Source organism: Rhyacophila brunnea, unplaced genomic scaffold (assembly GCF_057557595.1).
Source record: "Rhyacophila brunnea isolate RB1 unplaced genomic scaffold, BYU_Rbru_1.0 scaffold_3, whole genome shotgun sequence".
Classification (NCBI taxonomy): Eukaryota; Metazoa; Arthropoda; class Insecta; order Trichoptera; family Rhyacophilidae; genus Rhyacophila; species Rhyacophila brunnea.
In genome coordinates, this window is record NW_028232965.1 from 31,259,473 (window position 1) to 31,275,430 (window position 15,958).

The window sequence follows — 15,958 nt, forward strand, 5'->3', positions numbered from 1 at the left end:
CCTATTTTTCATAGTCGGCTTGTTTTTTTTAAGAAAAATATTTCGTCGCGGGCCGCAAGTTCCCAATTTTTCATGGTCGGCTTTTTTTAGGAAACATATTTCGTCGCGGGCCGCAGGTTCCCGATTTTTCATGGTGGGCTTGTTTTTTTTAGGAAAAATATTTCGACGCGGGCCGCAGGTTCCCAGATTTTTCATAGTCGGCTTGTTTTTTTTAGGAAAAATATTTCGACGCGGGCCGCAGATTTCCAAATTTTCGAAGACTACTCGATTGCGAAATGGCAAATGCAAAATTATAGTACTTTTATATAAAATTATAGTACGATTTTCAAAATTGTTATTACAAAATTAAAATAATAGTAAATCGTTCATGCGCGGTAGGCCAGATAAGACGACTAGGTAGACAGGACTAGACGACAATCGCGTATCATAGACTAAAGTAAGGATTTTTATTTTTTCTATACAATTGTTGAACTAATTGTCTTTGATAGAAACAACTAGTAACACTGTTTTAAACGTGTAGATAGTATATAGTATATATAGTCTATGCGTGTAGAAATAAAATGGCAGAAGGCAGCGGTCGTGAGTGATAGAGATAACGACCGTATTTTATTATAATTAGGGGAAAAATGAGTGTCTTTAAATCAGCCATGGGCTATTTCAGTTCGGGGGGTACGAATGGAAGTTCTGATAATGATTTTGTCGGACAAGTAGTTGAAATTGGCAATATTAAGTTAAGGGTAAAGAAAGTTATTGCAGAAGGTATGTACCTACTTCTTCTGTCATCCTCATTAAAAAACGTTCTTTGTCGCAATAATTTTATATTGACATTAGCTTTCTTCGTACTCTGAATAGGATTTTGATAAATTGTACAATGTTGCGCGTCTCTTTATATTGAGATGATTTATTATGAAACATTTCCATTATCATTTGTCGCACTTATCGTATTAAGGAAATTTGTAAGGTAATCGTGAAAGACGTCAAACAGATTGAAAGGAGAATAGAGTTTCAATAAATCAGGAAGCACTCTTCTCATATTGACCTCGATAAATTCACCCAAACTTTACGATAAAAAGCAATGATAAGTTATACACATACTTGACAAAATCATTTATCAGTACAATATTACAATTCGTAGAATTACCTTGGCAATATTAACTAGCTCGGGAGTAAACAGTCACGATGTAAACATGATAATCATTCATGGTTTCAATATTCTTTGTATGGTACTTGAATGATTACACACTTAAAACAATGACAGTGATGATGTAATTACAAATGCCCTTTGTTTATGTTCGCTTTGACATCTGCAGGTGGATTTGCATTTGTTTTCGTCGCACAAGACACATCATCGGGCGCGGAGTACGCCCTAAAACGATTGATGGCGGCCGATCAAGAAGCCAACAAAAATATCATACAAGAGATAAGCTTATTAAAGAAGCTATCTGGCCACCCGAATATCATCAAATATATGGCAGCCTCCTTCATCGACAATACTAAAACGAGCCATGGTATGGCGGAATATTTGCTATTGACCGATTTGTGCAGCGGAGGCTCTCTGATGGAAGCTCTGCAGAACAGGGGTTCCGCCTTCCCTGTCTCCACCATTTTAAGAGTGTTCTACCAGGCGTGTCGCAGTGTCCAGCATATGCACGCCCAAGTTCCACCGATAGCTCATAGGGATCTCAAATTAGAAAACTTTCTTATTACTAATGATGGTAAATATAAATTGTAGGTACTACTTACTAGGTATATTCAATATTGATAATATGCTGGGTTATTTTCTGGAGGTATGCGTATCCTTTTACTGACGCGAGTTACAAGCAACATGGTACACTTTTGTTGTTCATGTAAATGACATTAAAAATAATAATGTTATGAAATTCACTCTTTTATTAAAACAGTCAAATGAGATCTGGTAAATACCTATTTGAAGAAAAAATAATTCTTCTCCCTAGGTCTAACTTGTTACCTACTGTAATTTATCAGTATTGAATTCATCTATTCTAAAGATTGAATTCAAAATATATATTAAACTAAAAAGCAATACACTAACAACATATATATTAATTTGATGTTGGTATTTACTGCAGCTTAGAATTTGAGGTAGCAAAGACTAATATACTTAGGTAGGTGATGTAGGAACTACGTTATGTCGTATAATATATTAATATACATTATGCCGTGTAAATGCCATACCCATTACAATACTGCTTGTAATTGATTTTTTTTAACTACACTTAAAAGATGTCTTTAATTCTCAATCCAAACCGAACGGTATGGATATATCAGATGAGTCTAAAATATTTTAAAACAATATAATAAAATGAATATACATAATATGCAGTGTACATATCCATGATGCTTTTGAATTGCAGGCATGATCAAATTGTGTGATTTTGGTTCAGCAACTACCGAAGTATTTTCTCCTGATACATCATGGAATGTTAACCAACGAACAATGCTTGAAGAAAATGTATGTATATTTTATATTACCTACCGATTAATTACTGATAATTTTATTTCAATCTTGTCCACACAATGCTTTCTAGCCACCCAAACCTATTTATGTTATGTATTTGTGCGTCGTGAACTATTGTTAACTTGTTGACCGCGGAGCATTTAATTACTATTTAATTACTATGTAATTACCACATTTAAATAACATGCTAATTATATCGAATGGCCAATTAATGAGGGCACAACAGATGTGCCGTACGCGTGGAAAGGATTAAACATGTTTGATTCAAAGCCTTATCGACTCAAAATATAAATGACACAAAAAAAATATAAAACAAGAAGTACCCACTGATTGAGAATTTTTTTGTGTTTTAAGCCAATCGGTTAATCGAGGACCCGGCTGAAATAATCACCCAACGTATTCAATGTGCTTTAATCACTTCACTCAATTATCTCAAAATTATGGTTTTGCAGTTGGGTAATTATTCCAGCCAGGTTATGTGTTGGTCAGTTGTCACTAGGGAATCCAATCCCGAGCCAAAATTCTGATCCCGGGATTTCGGGATTACAATTTGACAATCCCGGGATCCCGGTACTGGTCCCGGGATTGGGATTTTTTTCCATTGTTAATATAAAATTTTTATATTTACAAATAACATTGATAAAATCGGTCAAAAATAAATCTAGTATAATTTATACTATTTAAGACATTTATTGTTAATATTGTATACGTCAAATCTTGGAAATACACAAGTTTAATGGAGTAAATAATATTGTAATATAAATAATAATGTGAATTTAAAATGAGATTGCTATTTCTGATAGTAAAGACATAATGAATAGATCAGCGAGATTTAAAATAGTAAAGCAAATAATCATGGCGTACTTATGGCCTTTCCGCTTCATAAATCTAATTAGTCAGCCAAATATGAAACTGCCGTAAAACGTATGATATCATGGTGGAATTACTTTGTTAAAAGTGCGAAGCATTGTTTTTTTACCAATCTTTCTCATTTTTAATAATCTATGTGAAAAAATAAAATGAATCGGCAACCTACACATCAAACTTCATTCAAACTCAGTTTATTTCTAATGTAGTTATTTTGTATTAAAAGTATTTTTTCTGTTATATTTTCCATAAAAATTGATAAAAAAGTCAATCCCGAAATCCCGGGATTATGGTTATCAATCCCGGGATTCATAGGTATCAAAAATAGCTCGGGATCCCGGGATCCCGGGATTCGGGATCCCGGGATTGGATTCCCTAGTTGTCACAATCTATTTTAAATTTTTATATGTGGAAATGTTTACTCTTCTTTCGAAGTAAAATGTTTAAACATACTGATGAGTTCAGTTAGCCAACAATACGTATAATGATTAAGTATCTATTATTTGTTTATTTTAGCTGGCAATGTTCACAACGCCAATGTATCGTGCGCCTGAAATGCTGGATACCTGGAATAATCATCAAATAGATCAATCCGTGGATGTGTGGGCCTTGGGGTGCATCCTGTACACGCTATGCTACATGCAACATCCGTTTGAAGATTCTGCGAAACTTGCAATCCTCAACGGCAACTATACGCTTAACCAAAACGACCAACAGTTCAAATGTTTCAATGAAATAATTCGTAAGTTTCTCTATGCAATACATATTACATTCTTATACAAGATTCACAATACTGATGAGCACATACATCCAAAACTTTTCAATTTACTGAAGTATTCTATTTGAGAACCACTCTTATTGAATTAACCGTGATAATAAATGTTTGCAATGACCGAAGAAGTTGACACAATGTAATGGATTTATTTGCAGGCGGATGCCTGGTGGTGAACCCCGAGCAGAGGCTGAGCGTGAACGGAATCCTGGAGCGGGTGGCGGCCATCGCCGAATCGTCCAATGTCAACCTGAAGCAACCCCTCAAATTTGAGCGTAAAAAAGTTGAACAATCTGTGGCCACTAGTTCGCCAGGTACTAAAAAGTCAAGTAAATATTACACTACCATATCGTAAAATGAAAAACAACGCATTTTTGGAAATTTTCCAGAAAAGAGATTACAGACAGCCATTTGACAAAATTGGAGTTTTTTTATTCAGATTTTTTTATCTTTAAATTCGAGCTTGTCTTGGTCAAGGTATTTTTGAACTTTTTACACTCAAATTTTGTTTTGTCCTTTATTGGTTTTTTTCTGTATTTATTATAATCATGTACATTGTATATGTCACTACGAAAGATTTATATTGGCCATTCGCTAAATAGGTTTACGCTTATTGAGAATTCGGCGGGTCGACTGCTACTTTTCAATACGCTCCACGAGGTAGTATAATATTTATTTGACTGAATTATATTTCATTTCTCTACATAAATAATCATCAATGTCCCGAAGAAAAATAGCTTACCCGGGCTGAGCAAACATTGTGACCAAAGCCTTTCGAGATCGTTTGAGACTGACCGGTGTACAATAAATTTATTTGTTGCACGATTATGTTATTATTTAAAGTTAAGCTTGATCTTCCGTTTCCTCATTCAGTTCGTTGTTATTATTTGACAGGTGGTTTCATGAGCTTTTTCGGTTGCCCGATTGTCTTTTCGTTGAGATAAAAGTTTCCGCTCGGTCGAGGGAGATCGGCCGCCGTACTCTGCGTACTTATCCTCGAGGTTGAATATATTCTTATTTATAATGTGTGAACGTGTTCCAAGGTGCTGCAATAACAGACTAGTCTTTATTGCAATGTATTTATCCATCTGTGTATCTGTAAATTTCCCTGTTACATAACTAACTTCAGTCACCAACAAAAATATTACACAATCTGCTGTAATCCTATATTAAAATGTGATTATTCTACAGTATTCACTGATGATACTCGTGAGCTTTGTCCGTTTGTAGTATTCATTCCAATAAATCATTGTCTACTTTTTGTACATTCCTTTATGAGATTTGATCTCTAATAATTATTAAGCTATAAATATAAGGAATAACAGTATAATCAGCATATTTTTTATGCAAAAAAGAAACAACAGTTATACGAATAATTTACTTTGTTAATTCATTAATTTAAAAGTACAAGAGTATATTATAATGGACCAGAATTTTCCCAAAGTATGTACATAATAATATATAAATATAGGTCATATATTTGTATTAATATTATATATTATCACTGTAAATGAAGTTATTAAAATATGAAGTATTGCATCAATTAATATATTGTAAAGGATTAATTAATATAATAGTAAGTTAATTTATTCAACTATTTTGTTACTATATATTTGGTATTATAAATATTTCCACTAAACATTTAAGGCATAAATACAGACCTACAATATTTATGAATTTCAAAACTAATAGAATAATGGTGACAATATTTAGTGTGAATATTGAAATATGTAAATTATTTTTATTATGCATTGTGAAATTGTACATAATATGTATCAAAATAAATACGTTTGATTACAATCATCAGCAATTTTTTCTATTCAAATCTTGGGCTATTTAAGTTTAAAATGTTGGTGCCGGAAATATTATGAAATTTATTTTGTTTTATGATTCAAATCAATCAATCTTAATACATCCCATCCCATCCCATTGATCAAGGGATGATAACTTACCCAAAAACATTGTCCCTGAGAGAAGTTAAAACTTTCGAAGAATCTATACATTTATAACATGCGCTAGCTTTTTTAATATAAATTATTCCTTTTAAAAACACACTTTTTTAATATAAATTATTCCTTTCCAAAAAATTTTACAGGCAACGCTTTCTCATTGCTCTATATTCTGAAGTAGACATCTGAAATAGGGGCCGATAGATATTTAATTTTTCAATGAAAACAACAATATGACACTTGGAGATTTATAAAAAAAGATAATGCAAAATATATGATAAACATTGGTTTTACGGAAGTCTAAATTTCCCTCATGATAAATAATTACAACGATAAATCTGCAAGAAGGTTGCATTGAACATTTTTGACAGAAATAATATCTTTATATAAATTTAGTATATAGCAATAGAAACTTTCCACCAAAATTCGTATATATGGTGTATTATGAAAAAGTGATTTTTCCCATATTTTCAAGAAAAAAATTACTTATGCTACTTGCATGGCTGTAATACCAATTTTTAAATTTTCCAGTTTTATATTACCATATTATTTTCACCTTGAATAGTAATATGTACATAAAATAAAGACACCGATTGTAATTTAAGCAGTGTGGAGTTAGCTGGCTAAATTTTCACCAAACATACAAATGTGATTATTTTTCTCATCTTGAAAAGATAGTCAGATCATAATATTGTAGGCTTATGAAAGAGAACAATTTTCTTGTCACTACTAATGTTATGCAAAGAAGATACCATATGTTTATTAAAAAATGTATTTTGTATTATCAAATACATCACATAATCGCATTCATATTGCAAACAATCTCATTATAAACCGATCCAGTGAATCACGAATATGACTCAGAATGACTTCACTTGAACCTCGATGCCTAGACCAGGAAAATCTCATAAAGTATGATTCAAGCCCACATTTCAGATCAGTGTGGGCTCCGATCATGTTTTATTATTAGGCTAAATTCATTAGATAAAGTTGAGAGGAAAATTATCAGTAAAGAAATTCCTTAGAATTTAATCATTGTAAGGAAAGGAACGCATGCCATGTACCATAATATTTATAATATAGAATGCTTATGTCGCTAAATTTCAGTTTATGAAATTAGTTTTTTCAAAATAAATTGGTAAGTACAAAAAAAATAGAGACAATTGACGGGTAAAACACTAAAGTCTCTCCCTGTATGAAACATGATTTGTTTAACTATTTATGCAAAAAAAATCTGTCATTTATCATGCTCTAAAATTAACTTCCGTTAGATTATCGTTTTTGGAATTTCATAATTGAAGAAATTAATAGGTACGCAGATAAAAATAAATATGTACATGAAATTGAGAGTATCAAAATGTCCTTTTGCCAAATTATGTCATTCATAGCTGTCTTATGAAACCCGTTGGCTTATTTTGAATAGGTAATCCGGCCCGTGATAATTTGAAAGGAAACGGAAGCAACCCGCCGACCAAAGCTCCCAGCCGTCCGCCGGAGCCGCAACGGCCTCCTCCGCCTTCCGCGGCGGCGCCGCCCAACAGAGTAACTCCCGAGGCTCCTCCCCAGGCGGTGGCTCCCCCCGGAGGGCTGTTCTCTTCCTTGAAAGGGGGAGCCGGATCATTCTTGAAAAACCTCAAAGACACATCTTCCAAAGTTATGCAAACAGTTCAACAGTAAGTAGTTTCTTCCTGTTTAATAGCATGCGCAACCTTCAAAAGATTTAATTTGATAACTTCTGTGACCGCTGTCAAGGATAATGATGTATCCATTCCCAGTTGTATTAAATTTTACAGTAAACAAATTTGTGTAATTTTAATATCAAACTATTATGACCAAATGTATGTTGGTAATTTGATCATTGATTTATACCCCGTTTACACGTGCAAGGAATTAATGCTGACAGTACGTATTATTGCAACCATAACAATAAAATGCACGTGTAAACACGTATTATCATGTAAATTGCAAGATTGCATGGATCAAAATGCATATTCATAAATCAAAAAAGTTCAGAAGCCTCTGAATTTTCACGCGACAATTGGACCGTGCAATATCTGCGCTTGCACAGTAGAACAATGGTAGCGAACCTGCCGGTAAAAAAACGAACTACACTGCGCAGACTCATCATGAGTTCAACCGATTTTCATTACCTGTCAAATAGTATCATAAAATGACAACATCGCGTCTCGCTCACTTTTGAAGAATGAGATTGGCAAGACAGTCACACTTTTACATGTCAACAGTTATTATCGCGATAGTTTCAAATACACACTATTGGTACGTATACAGGCGCTATTATGTCGGAACAATAATCTTATAATATCAAAGATTATCATATCGTAAAAAAGGGTATCAATACCAGTGCGTATGCAAGTATAGGTATCAAATGATGCTTGTCCGTGAGGAATAATTGAAAGAAAAGTATCGATTCTGTTTTGGTGGTCGCTATTAATGGCTGGAGCAACATTCAACTCGGATGCCGAGTGTCTGGGACTCACGACTGTACTCGGTTAAATCCAAATACCCCCTATTCAACACTAACATTCAGATTGGACCGCTTTACGGTAGCGAGTCATGGCACCTTACGAAGACTCGGAGCAACTGTATCCTGAACTTTGAAAGCAGATGTTTGCGGCGGATACAGGATGTACGGTAGGTACGAATTTAGGAGTAACAAGGAGATAAGAGAGCAGACCGAGCGGCCTCATCGAACAGAGAGTAAAGAGGCGTCATTGAACCTGGCTCGGTCGCGTGCTGCGGATGCCTCAAGAAAATTTCAGCACGGCTTGCAAGTTCTTCAAGCTGACCGGATTCCGGCGTACTAAATGGGCACTAAATACTATATGTTTATATGTGTATACGGCAAAGCTACGGGAGGCTGGCATAACCCAGGAAGATGCAAGAATGCTGCCGAGCGACATGGATTCTTGAAGATGCCGTGCGGTGTCCATATGCTCCGACTGAGGGGCGGACATCGTCAAAGAAGAAAAAAAGATTAATGACTTGCCTCCCAGGCTCGGATTTACTAACTACTATAGGCTGGCCATGAAATGCTCCATATATGTCATGTCAAAAGTAAGAGAGGGGGTCTGATATATGTAATGTGAAAATTTCTGATTAGAGTATAGAGAGTAGAGGTTGTAGAAAACGTGACATCACAAAAGTAACAAAATATAAACTCATTTTTTTTTAAACAATAGAACATTCTGAATTCGGCGGCTCTCGTGGTCCAGTGGGTAAGGAGAGTTCTGGGTTCGATTCCCGGTGAGGACACAATATTTATGTGATTTTCTCAAAGCCTGGGTGTTTGTGATTGTTCAAAATTACTAACAAACACCTTGTACGAAAAAGCAAGGACAGGTTATTAATAATTCAAAAAAAAAAAAAAAACATTCTGAATTCGATAATATTCAACATTTTCTTTAATTGACGGGGAGGCGAGGGGGAGTTCAGAAAAGAGATATAATTTAGACAACGGGTAAAAGATTTTGTGATGGGGGATGGGGGTCCAAAATACTGTGACCTCATTTATGGACCCCTATTGCCTAAATCTTCCCGGTTGACAGGCCCGGGACCTGAAAAATTAATTAATAGACATGGGGAAAAGTCTTTTTTGATTTCCATAAATTACATATAATCATTTACGCAACACCACAACAACTGACCTTTCTGCTGAGAGACAAATCTAAACTTCAGAGATATGATGGAATAGATACACAATATTTTGTTCTTGTTGTATATTGTCATCTAACTACGCAATCTCTCAAAGAATTGCTTCTCCATAAAGAATTATGTTTTCAGGACCATTGCTCGAAATGACCTAGATGTTAGTTATATTACTAGTCGAATTGCTGTGATGCCTTTTCCATCGGAAGGCATTGAAAGTGCTTATAAAACAAACCATATTGATGATGTTCGGGTAAGTTGTTGCTCTCATTATCTCTGTTATATTTCCATTTCTGTCTTAGTAATTAAAAAAAGGAGTGATTCAACAAACTTTCTGTAGAACAACAGTTGAAATTTGTAACTACAAAAAGTTAATGTTTTCTGACTTAGCAGCATTATTTGTAAAAAAATAAAATGGCGGCCTGCTGTTGTATTGCTTTAGTTACTCACTTACATACCGTTATTTGAAATTTTTTGTGATTGTTCCTTTAAATAATGTTGATCCACACCAATGCTTTTTTATCTGCGGCCTTGCCAAATATATCCGAGCTATATGTGAAGCTTGGTACAAATGAGTGCTATGTGAAATATTAATTTAATCATTAGCTCTAGTATTCTTTTTTCAGCTTCACTTTATAATACATATACATACGTAATATAATTATAGGCCATTGGTGGCGAACCTATGGCACGCGTGCCGCTAGTCGAATGCGAGATGATTTTGCAAGGCACATGACTGTTTTATTTAGAAGAGAAAAAATACATACTAAATTTAAAAAAAATACATAATGACAATAAATGAGAGATTTGCATTGTATAAAAAATAGCAGGTAAATACTCTTAAAGGATACGCATTACGTTTATATCTGGACATCTCTAGTTTGCAGGTTACGTTGTGATATATTTTATATGTGTGTAAAAATTATTTAGAAAAATAACGATTTACGAACCATAAAAAATAAAACTACTACTTAACGCAGGTGTGCAATTTAACACTGATGAGGAAATGTTGAATGAGCCAGTCCCAACACTATGAAGAAAGTCTTACCTTCTGTAATATCTTATTAAAAACATTGAAAATTATTAATTATATACTAATTAGGTACTATTGTCAAGATGACATATAATTAAGTATATGTATAATATGTAATGTGTAGTAGAATTGTTAAAACAAGATAGTTATTCTCAGAGAAATATGGTCTGCATTTGGGTAGCGATTTGTGTGAATACATTGTGAACTGCATTATTGTAGGCATTTTTGGAGAGTCGGCACCCGTCCGGCAGGTGCTTAATCTTAAACGCTTCAGGGAAACAAGCGGCCACTATGTTCCTTCCACCAGCCCGATCGCTGGATGTATTTGCTCCCTCACCCTGCCGTTCGCCTCCTCTCAGGCCACTTTACACGCTGCTTAGGAATGTCTATAGACATCTCGAGAGGGATGATAAGAATGTTTGCGTCATTACCTGCCAGGTAATTAGGTCATAATTTATACAAATTGATTACACTCTTTGGTGAAAACCATTGTCTCGTATTATTTTATAAATGAATTTACTCCTATTTCTGCATACATTTTGAGAGTAACATGTTCCACATAATATGGTCATTACATCAATATATTTTATAATTTAATAAGGAAACAACTCAAAATTTCCCATGTAGAACTAAAATAATGATTAATTTTGACACGTCTTGGGAGATCTTTGAATCGTTTCTTTTATTGAATTTTAAAGAAAACAATTCAAAACCTTAAAATTTTTGGTTGTTTCCCTCTCAGGGTATTAAAATATTATATTATGGGACAGTATAACCTCGATAATTCGAAATCCAAAGGACCCTGAAAATTTGATTTAGAATTAGCGAAAATCGCTATAAATCGAATTTTGCGAAAAAAAAATTCATCAATTTGTATGGGGACGATGTAGTATTGAAAAATAGTGTTACGTGGTATTTACCAGTGAATAAAGTAATTTGATGGTAAACTAGTTTGAAATATGTGTTTTTTACACTTTGTAATTAAGCACTAATTACTGAGTGATCAGACATCCTGTTAGATAGGTACCTACCAAGAATAAAAATACTTAAATAAGAATGTTGTTCCTTACGAAAATCTAATCTAGAGTCATACAAATTCACAGTAAAAAACGGGTATGTAGGTGTGTATTGTATTTAAAATAAAATGCTTTAATATTCTATAAACAATAATAAAAATGTGAAGTGAACTCATTAAGTCAATTAGTGAATTAGTCCTGTCAAACAAAGGGTCACTGTATTCATTATTGCCAGTTTAATCTAAACATTCAGTTATCAACTTAAATTTTAAAAGAAAAGAATCTCATAGTTTATTAAAAACGTAATTCTGTCAGTTATAAAAAAATGTTACAAGTTAGTTACTAATTACGAAATTTCGTGAATAATTTTTGTATATGTAAAATGTATTCTGAATTTACATGAATGAAAAGTACATGAACCCTAATTGACATCCACTGCAATAATAATATTGATGCTGTATAAGTCATTTGTGTCATAGTACATTAGGAATTTTTGGGTATTTCCACAACTTAAACTTTGGATACTTAATTGCAGTCATTAAATTTATTACTTTCCAAGAAAATAAGTATTTTACTATTATTTATTTCGATTTATATGGATAAAAATGGCCTTTGGGACCAAATTCCATTTTGAATTACGAAATAATGAATATTTCGATTTATAACGAATTTTTTGTATGAAAAATGATTCTTAGGGGTTATTGACGAAAAATTCGAAATACGGCGAAATTCGATTTATCGTTTTTAGAATTATCGAGGTTCTACTGTACTGGGATCGAGATGTATTCAATTTAATTTAGGCTATTACTACATAGATAATGAAAAATTAACCCATAAATGAATGATACAAATGAAATACATAGTAACAATAATAGTACAGTACAGTTATGTTTAACATTGTTTAGATTATAGTTGACCTTAATTTATTATAATCATAACTCGATTAGAGATAAAAATATTAATGAATTGAATCTGGGGGCGGCACCGCAAGATAATTAAAAATTAATTATTTTAATTGCCGTTTTACTGATAAGGTTCTTTTTATGACAAGCAGGAGTTCATTAATGCAACAAGTTCTTATCGATCAATAGAAACAGAGGCAGGGTACTTTTCTATTACATATACAGAGGTTATATTTTTAAATATATTACATTATATACAATTAAGACATTTGTGAATGACATGAATCTTTTAATAAATTCACAGATGACCATAATACAATTTAATTTTTTTTATACTTCATTCTATGGATAATATTAGCATAATGATTCCACTATATATTATGACATTCACTGTAGCCGGGGCAGGTGACAATTTCACCATGTGGCTAATTTGTTTTTGTGATTTTTTCAATATAATTTTATACCACATGAAAAATGTTTTTGAAAGGTAAATTCGTAATAATTTATTTCATGAGAAAACTTAATCCTTTTCGAGTGAGAACTCAGACGCTTAGGAGAATACCGGACTCCACATTAATTGAATTGGAAATATTGCCACCATAATTTGGTATAATGGCGCATGCGATGGATGGATGGCAGAATGTTTGCTTCTGAAATCGGGGGTCACCGGTTAGAATCACATGGGTCTCAAATTCACATGTTTCTATTTGTATCGAAAGCGTGGATGCAATCTGCTCATGAACTTTTTGGGGGGTGGCCAAGTTGGATTGTAGAGCCGATGACAATGAATAATTCAATGTGAATCAATTCAATTTCAGGATGGAAAGTCGTTATCAGCCATTCTGGTGTGCGCAGTATTCCTCTACTGCCGCCTGGTGACTGTTCCGGAAGACGCCCTGCAAATGTTTGCCGTTCGAAGGTGCCCCCCCAACATGCAGCCCAGTCAACTGCGCTATCTTTACTACCTCACCAACATCATTCGGTAATTCTTTAAATAAAACATAATATTGACTTATCAGATCTTTAGATTGATTACTTATCTTATTTTCTTTTTCACCTACAGTCCGGAGCCGCTACTGCCCCACTATAAACCGGTGACGATAATGTCCATAACGATACAACCGGTACCGTTATTCACAAAAGTCAGGTGAGATCCGGAGTCTTTTGCATTCAACTGAATATTATTTAACTCGATCGATCACTGTATCTGACAGTGAGCAGCAAATTTTACAGTAGTGGGCTAATCTCTCTATTTTTACGTTTGATATTTATTCAGGGACGGGTGCAGACCGTATGTGGAAGTGTACAACAACGACAGATGCGTTTTGTCGACTCTTCAGGATTATGAGAGGCTGCACGTGTTCAATGTGACCGAAGGAAAGGTATGCATTGCCTGCATTTTTTTCATGACACATCGATTTTAATGAATGATATTATCAGATGACTCATATTTTGTTTGTCGTTGATGACAGTGTATGCTACAACTAAATACGGTGGTTTGCGGCGATGTAGCCTTGGCTGTGTTCCACGCCCGCCATCAACTCGGCCGACCCACCGGGATCAAAATGTTTCAACTGCAATTCAACACAGGATATGTTCCGCAGGATCAGCTAGTCCTAAGATTTAACAAGTATGTATCTATTCTTTCTGAATTCATGACATATTTAAATGTATTTAATTTTCTTTTGTTTTTCTAATTCTAGACTCAATAGTATAATTTATTATTGTAAGTGAAGAACACTGCTTTTTTAGTCGCTGCAATAAATAAATTCATATCAGTGTCTTCGTTGCTTATTCCTTTATTTGTCGATGAATATTGAGTTGTTAAAATATAACATCTTATGGATAATATAAGCCGGCTGGAAGAGGTCAATGCTCTAACTGAGCTGTAGTACCATCGAAAGACGAAGAAGAAGAAATATTATTACATTTTTCACTTATAATATTTAACGATGGCCACGCGGCTTAAGCGGTGGCCTATTGAGTCGTTGGTTTCAGGTTCGAATTCTGGGTCTGACAAGTACACATATTGTTTTTCAATTTGTTTATGAGTCAGAGTGTGGACCTAATAGGTTGAGCAAGTGGCTGACATCCATTTCTCGTAAAAACAATATCTGTCAATACAAACCTCCACTCTGTGGAGGCCCATATGATCCTATTAGGATCGAACATGGTCGAAAAAAAAAATATTTAACTCTTGTGCCTGGAATGTCTACATATATATTAAACCAATATTATATTATGTAGATTTTTTATAATATATTTTGTTCCATTGAAAGAAACTGTTTTATTTAAACCTATAATACCTTATATATTCAAATTAGATGTTGTCTTGCAGGTCAGAATTAGATGACATAGGCGAAGGAAACGATCACTTCCCGAGTGGGGTTAGCGCCAGTGTAGGGGTGGTGGTGGCGGGAGCAGTCGGGCGAGCTCCACTGGACCCCGAACCGTGGACGCAGGATGACTCCTTTCTCCTGAGATCCAGTCAAGTCGTCTTCTCAACACCCCTCGAGAGGGACGAGACTGTTGATAACTTTGGTAAATTCATATTTAATACGATTTTAAACACTGTATAATTAAGTTATTTTCATATTGCATTATTGGGAAAATGATGGCCCACCAGGGATGGTTCTTGTATAGGAGCAAAGGGTCCACTGATCTCCCTAATTATTATGTAACAATAAGTATTCAACCCTACATAATATTATTGTACGAATTAATTATTATAAAATATCTTTAATTTGTAGCCTGTCCGCTGTGTTTCAAATACACGTAATAATTTCAGACATTTTTACCTGAACAAGTCCAGCCTGACAGTCTTTTTTACCTCCCACTAATTCTGTTGTCATTCATAGTAGGTATTAGGAGGCGGAAGAGAGAAAGTGTACTCGCCGATGGATTTTTTTTTGCATGCTGTCAGTGGAATGTCTCAGGCGCACTCATCCAAGACTTAGCTTAGACTGAGCTTAATTTAGCTTCTTTAATAAAATCTGCCCATGGAAGAGTGGACCACGGTGAACTAACAAAAATAAAAATTATATAAAAATCACATTTTATTTGGCATCTCGTTGTCTTATTTAAATTCTCAATGCGGCCCCTGAGCTAAATTAAATATGCCCTATGTAATAGGCAAATACATGTCTATGTGGTGGGGAAATATTAGTGAATATTGTCATAAGAAAGGTTATAAATATTGGAAATGTATCATTATTTCTTTTTTTCTGGGACAGTTTCCGTTGTGCGCAGCCGTCCACGGCCCGTGCGTCCCGCC

General features: G+C 34.2%; 1 protein-coding gene across 1 annotated transcript in view; it reads left to right on the forward strand.

Annotated features, from left to right (window-relative positions):
- Window positions 1-547: 547 nt before the first annotated feature.
- The window catches only part of LOC147068220 (cyclin-G-associated kinase-like), a 34,526-nt gene continuing 19,115 nt past the window's right edge, over window positions 548-15,958 (forward strand). The window contains 14 exon segments of the mRNA XM_085952122.1: window positions 548-759; window positions 1,311-1,715; window positions 2,376-2,473; window positions 3,863-4,088; window positions 4,277-4,432; window positions 7,491-7,740; window positions 9,869-9,986; window positions 10,986-11,204; window positions 13,503-13,666; window positions 13,748-13,831; window positions 13,961-14,066; window positions 14,157-14,314; window positions 15,023-15,225; window positions 15,918-15,958. Of these exon segments, the coding sequence (XP_085808248.1) occupies window positions 627-759; window positions 1,311-1,715; window positions 2,376-2,473; window positions 3,863-4,088; window positions 4,277-4,432; window positions 7,491-7,740; window positions 9,869-9,986; window positions 10,986-11,204; window positions 13,503-13,666; window positions 13,748-13,831; window positions 13,961-14,066; window positions 14,157-14,314; window positions 15,023-15,225; window positions 15,918-15,958 (2,361 nt within the window). The 5' untranslated portion in view covers window positions 548-626.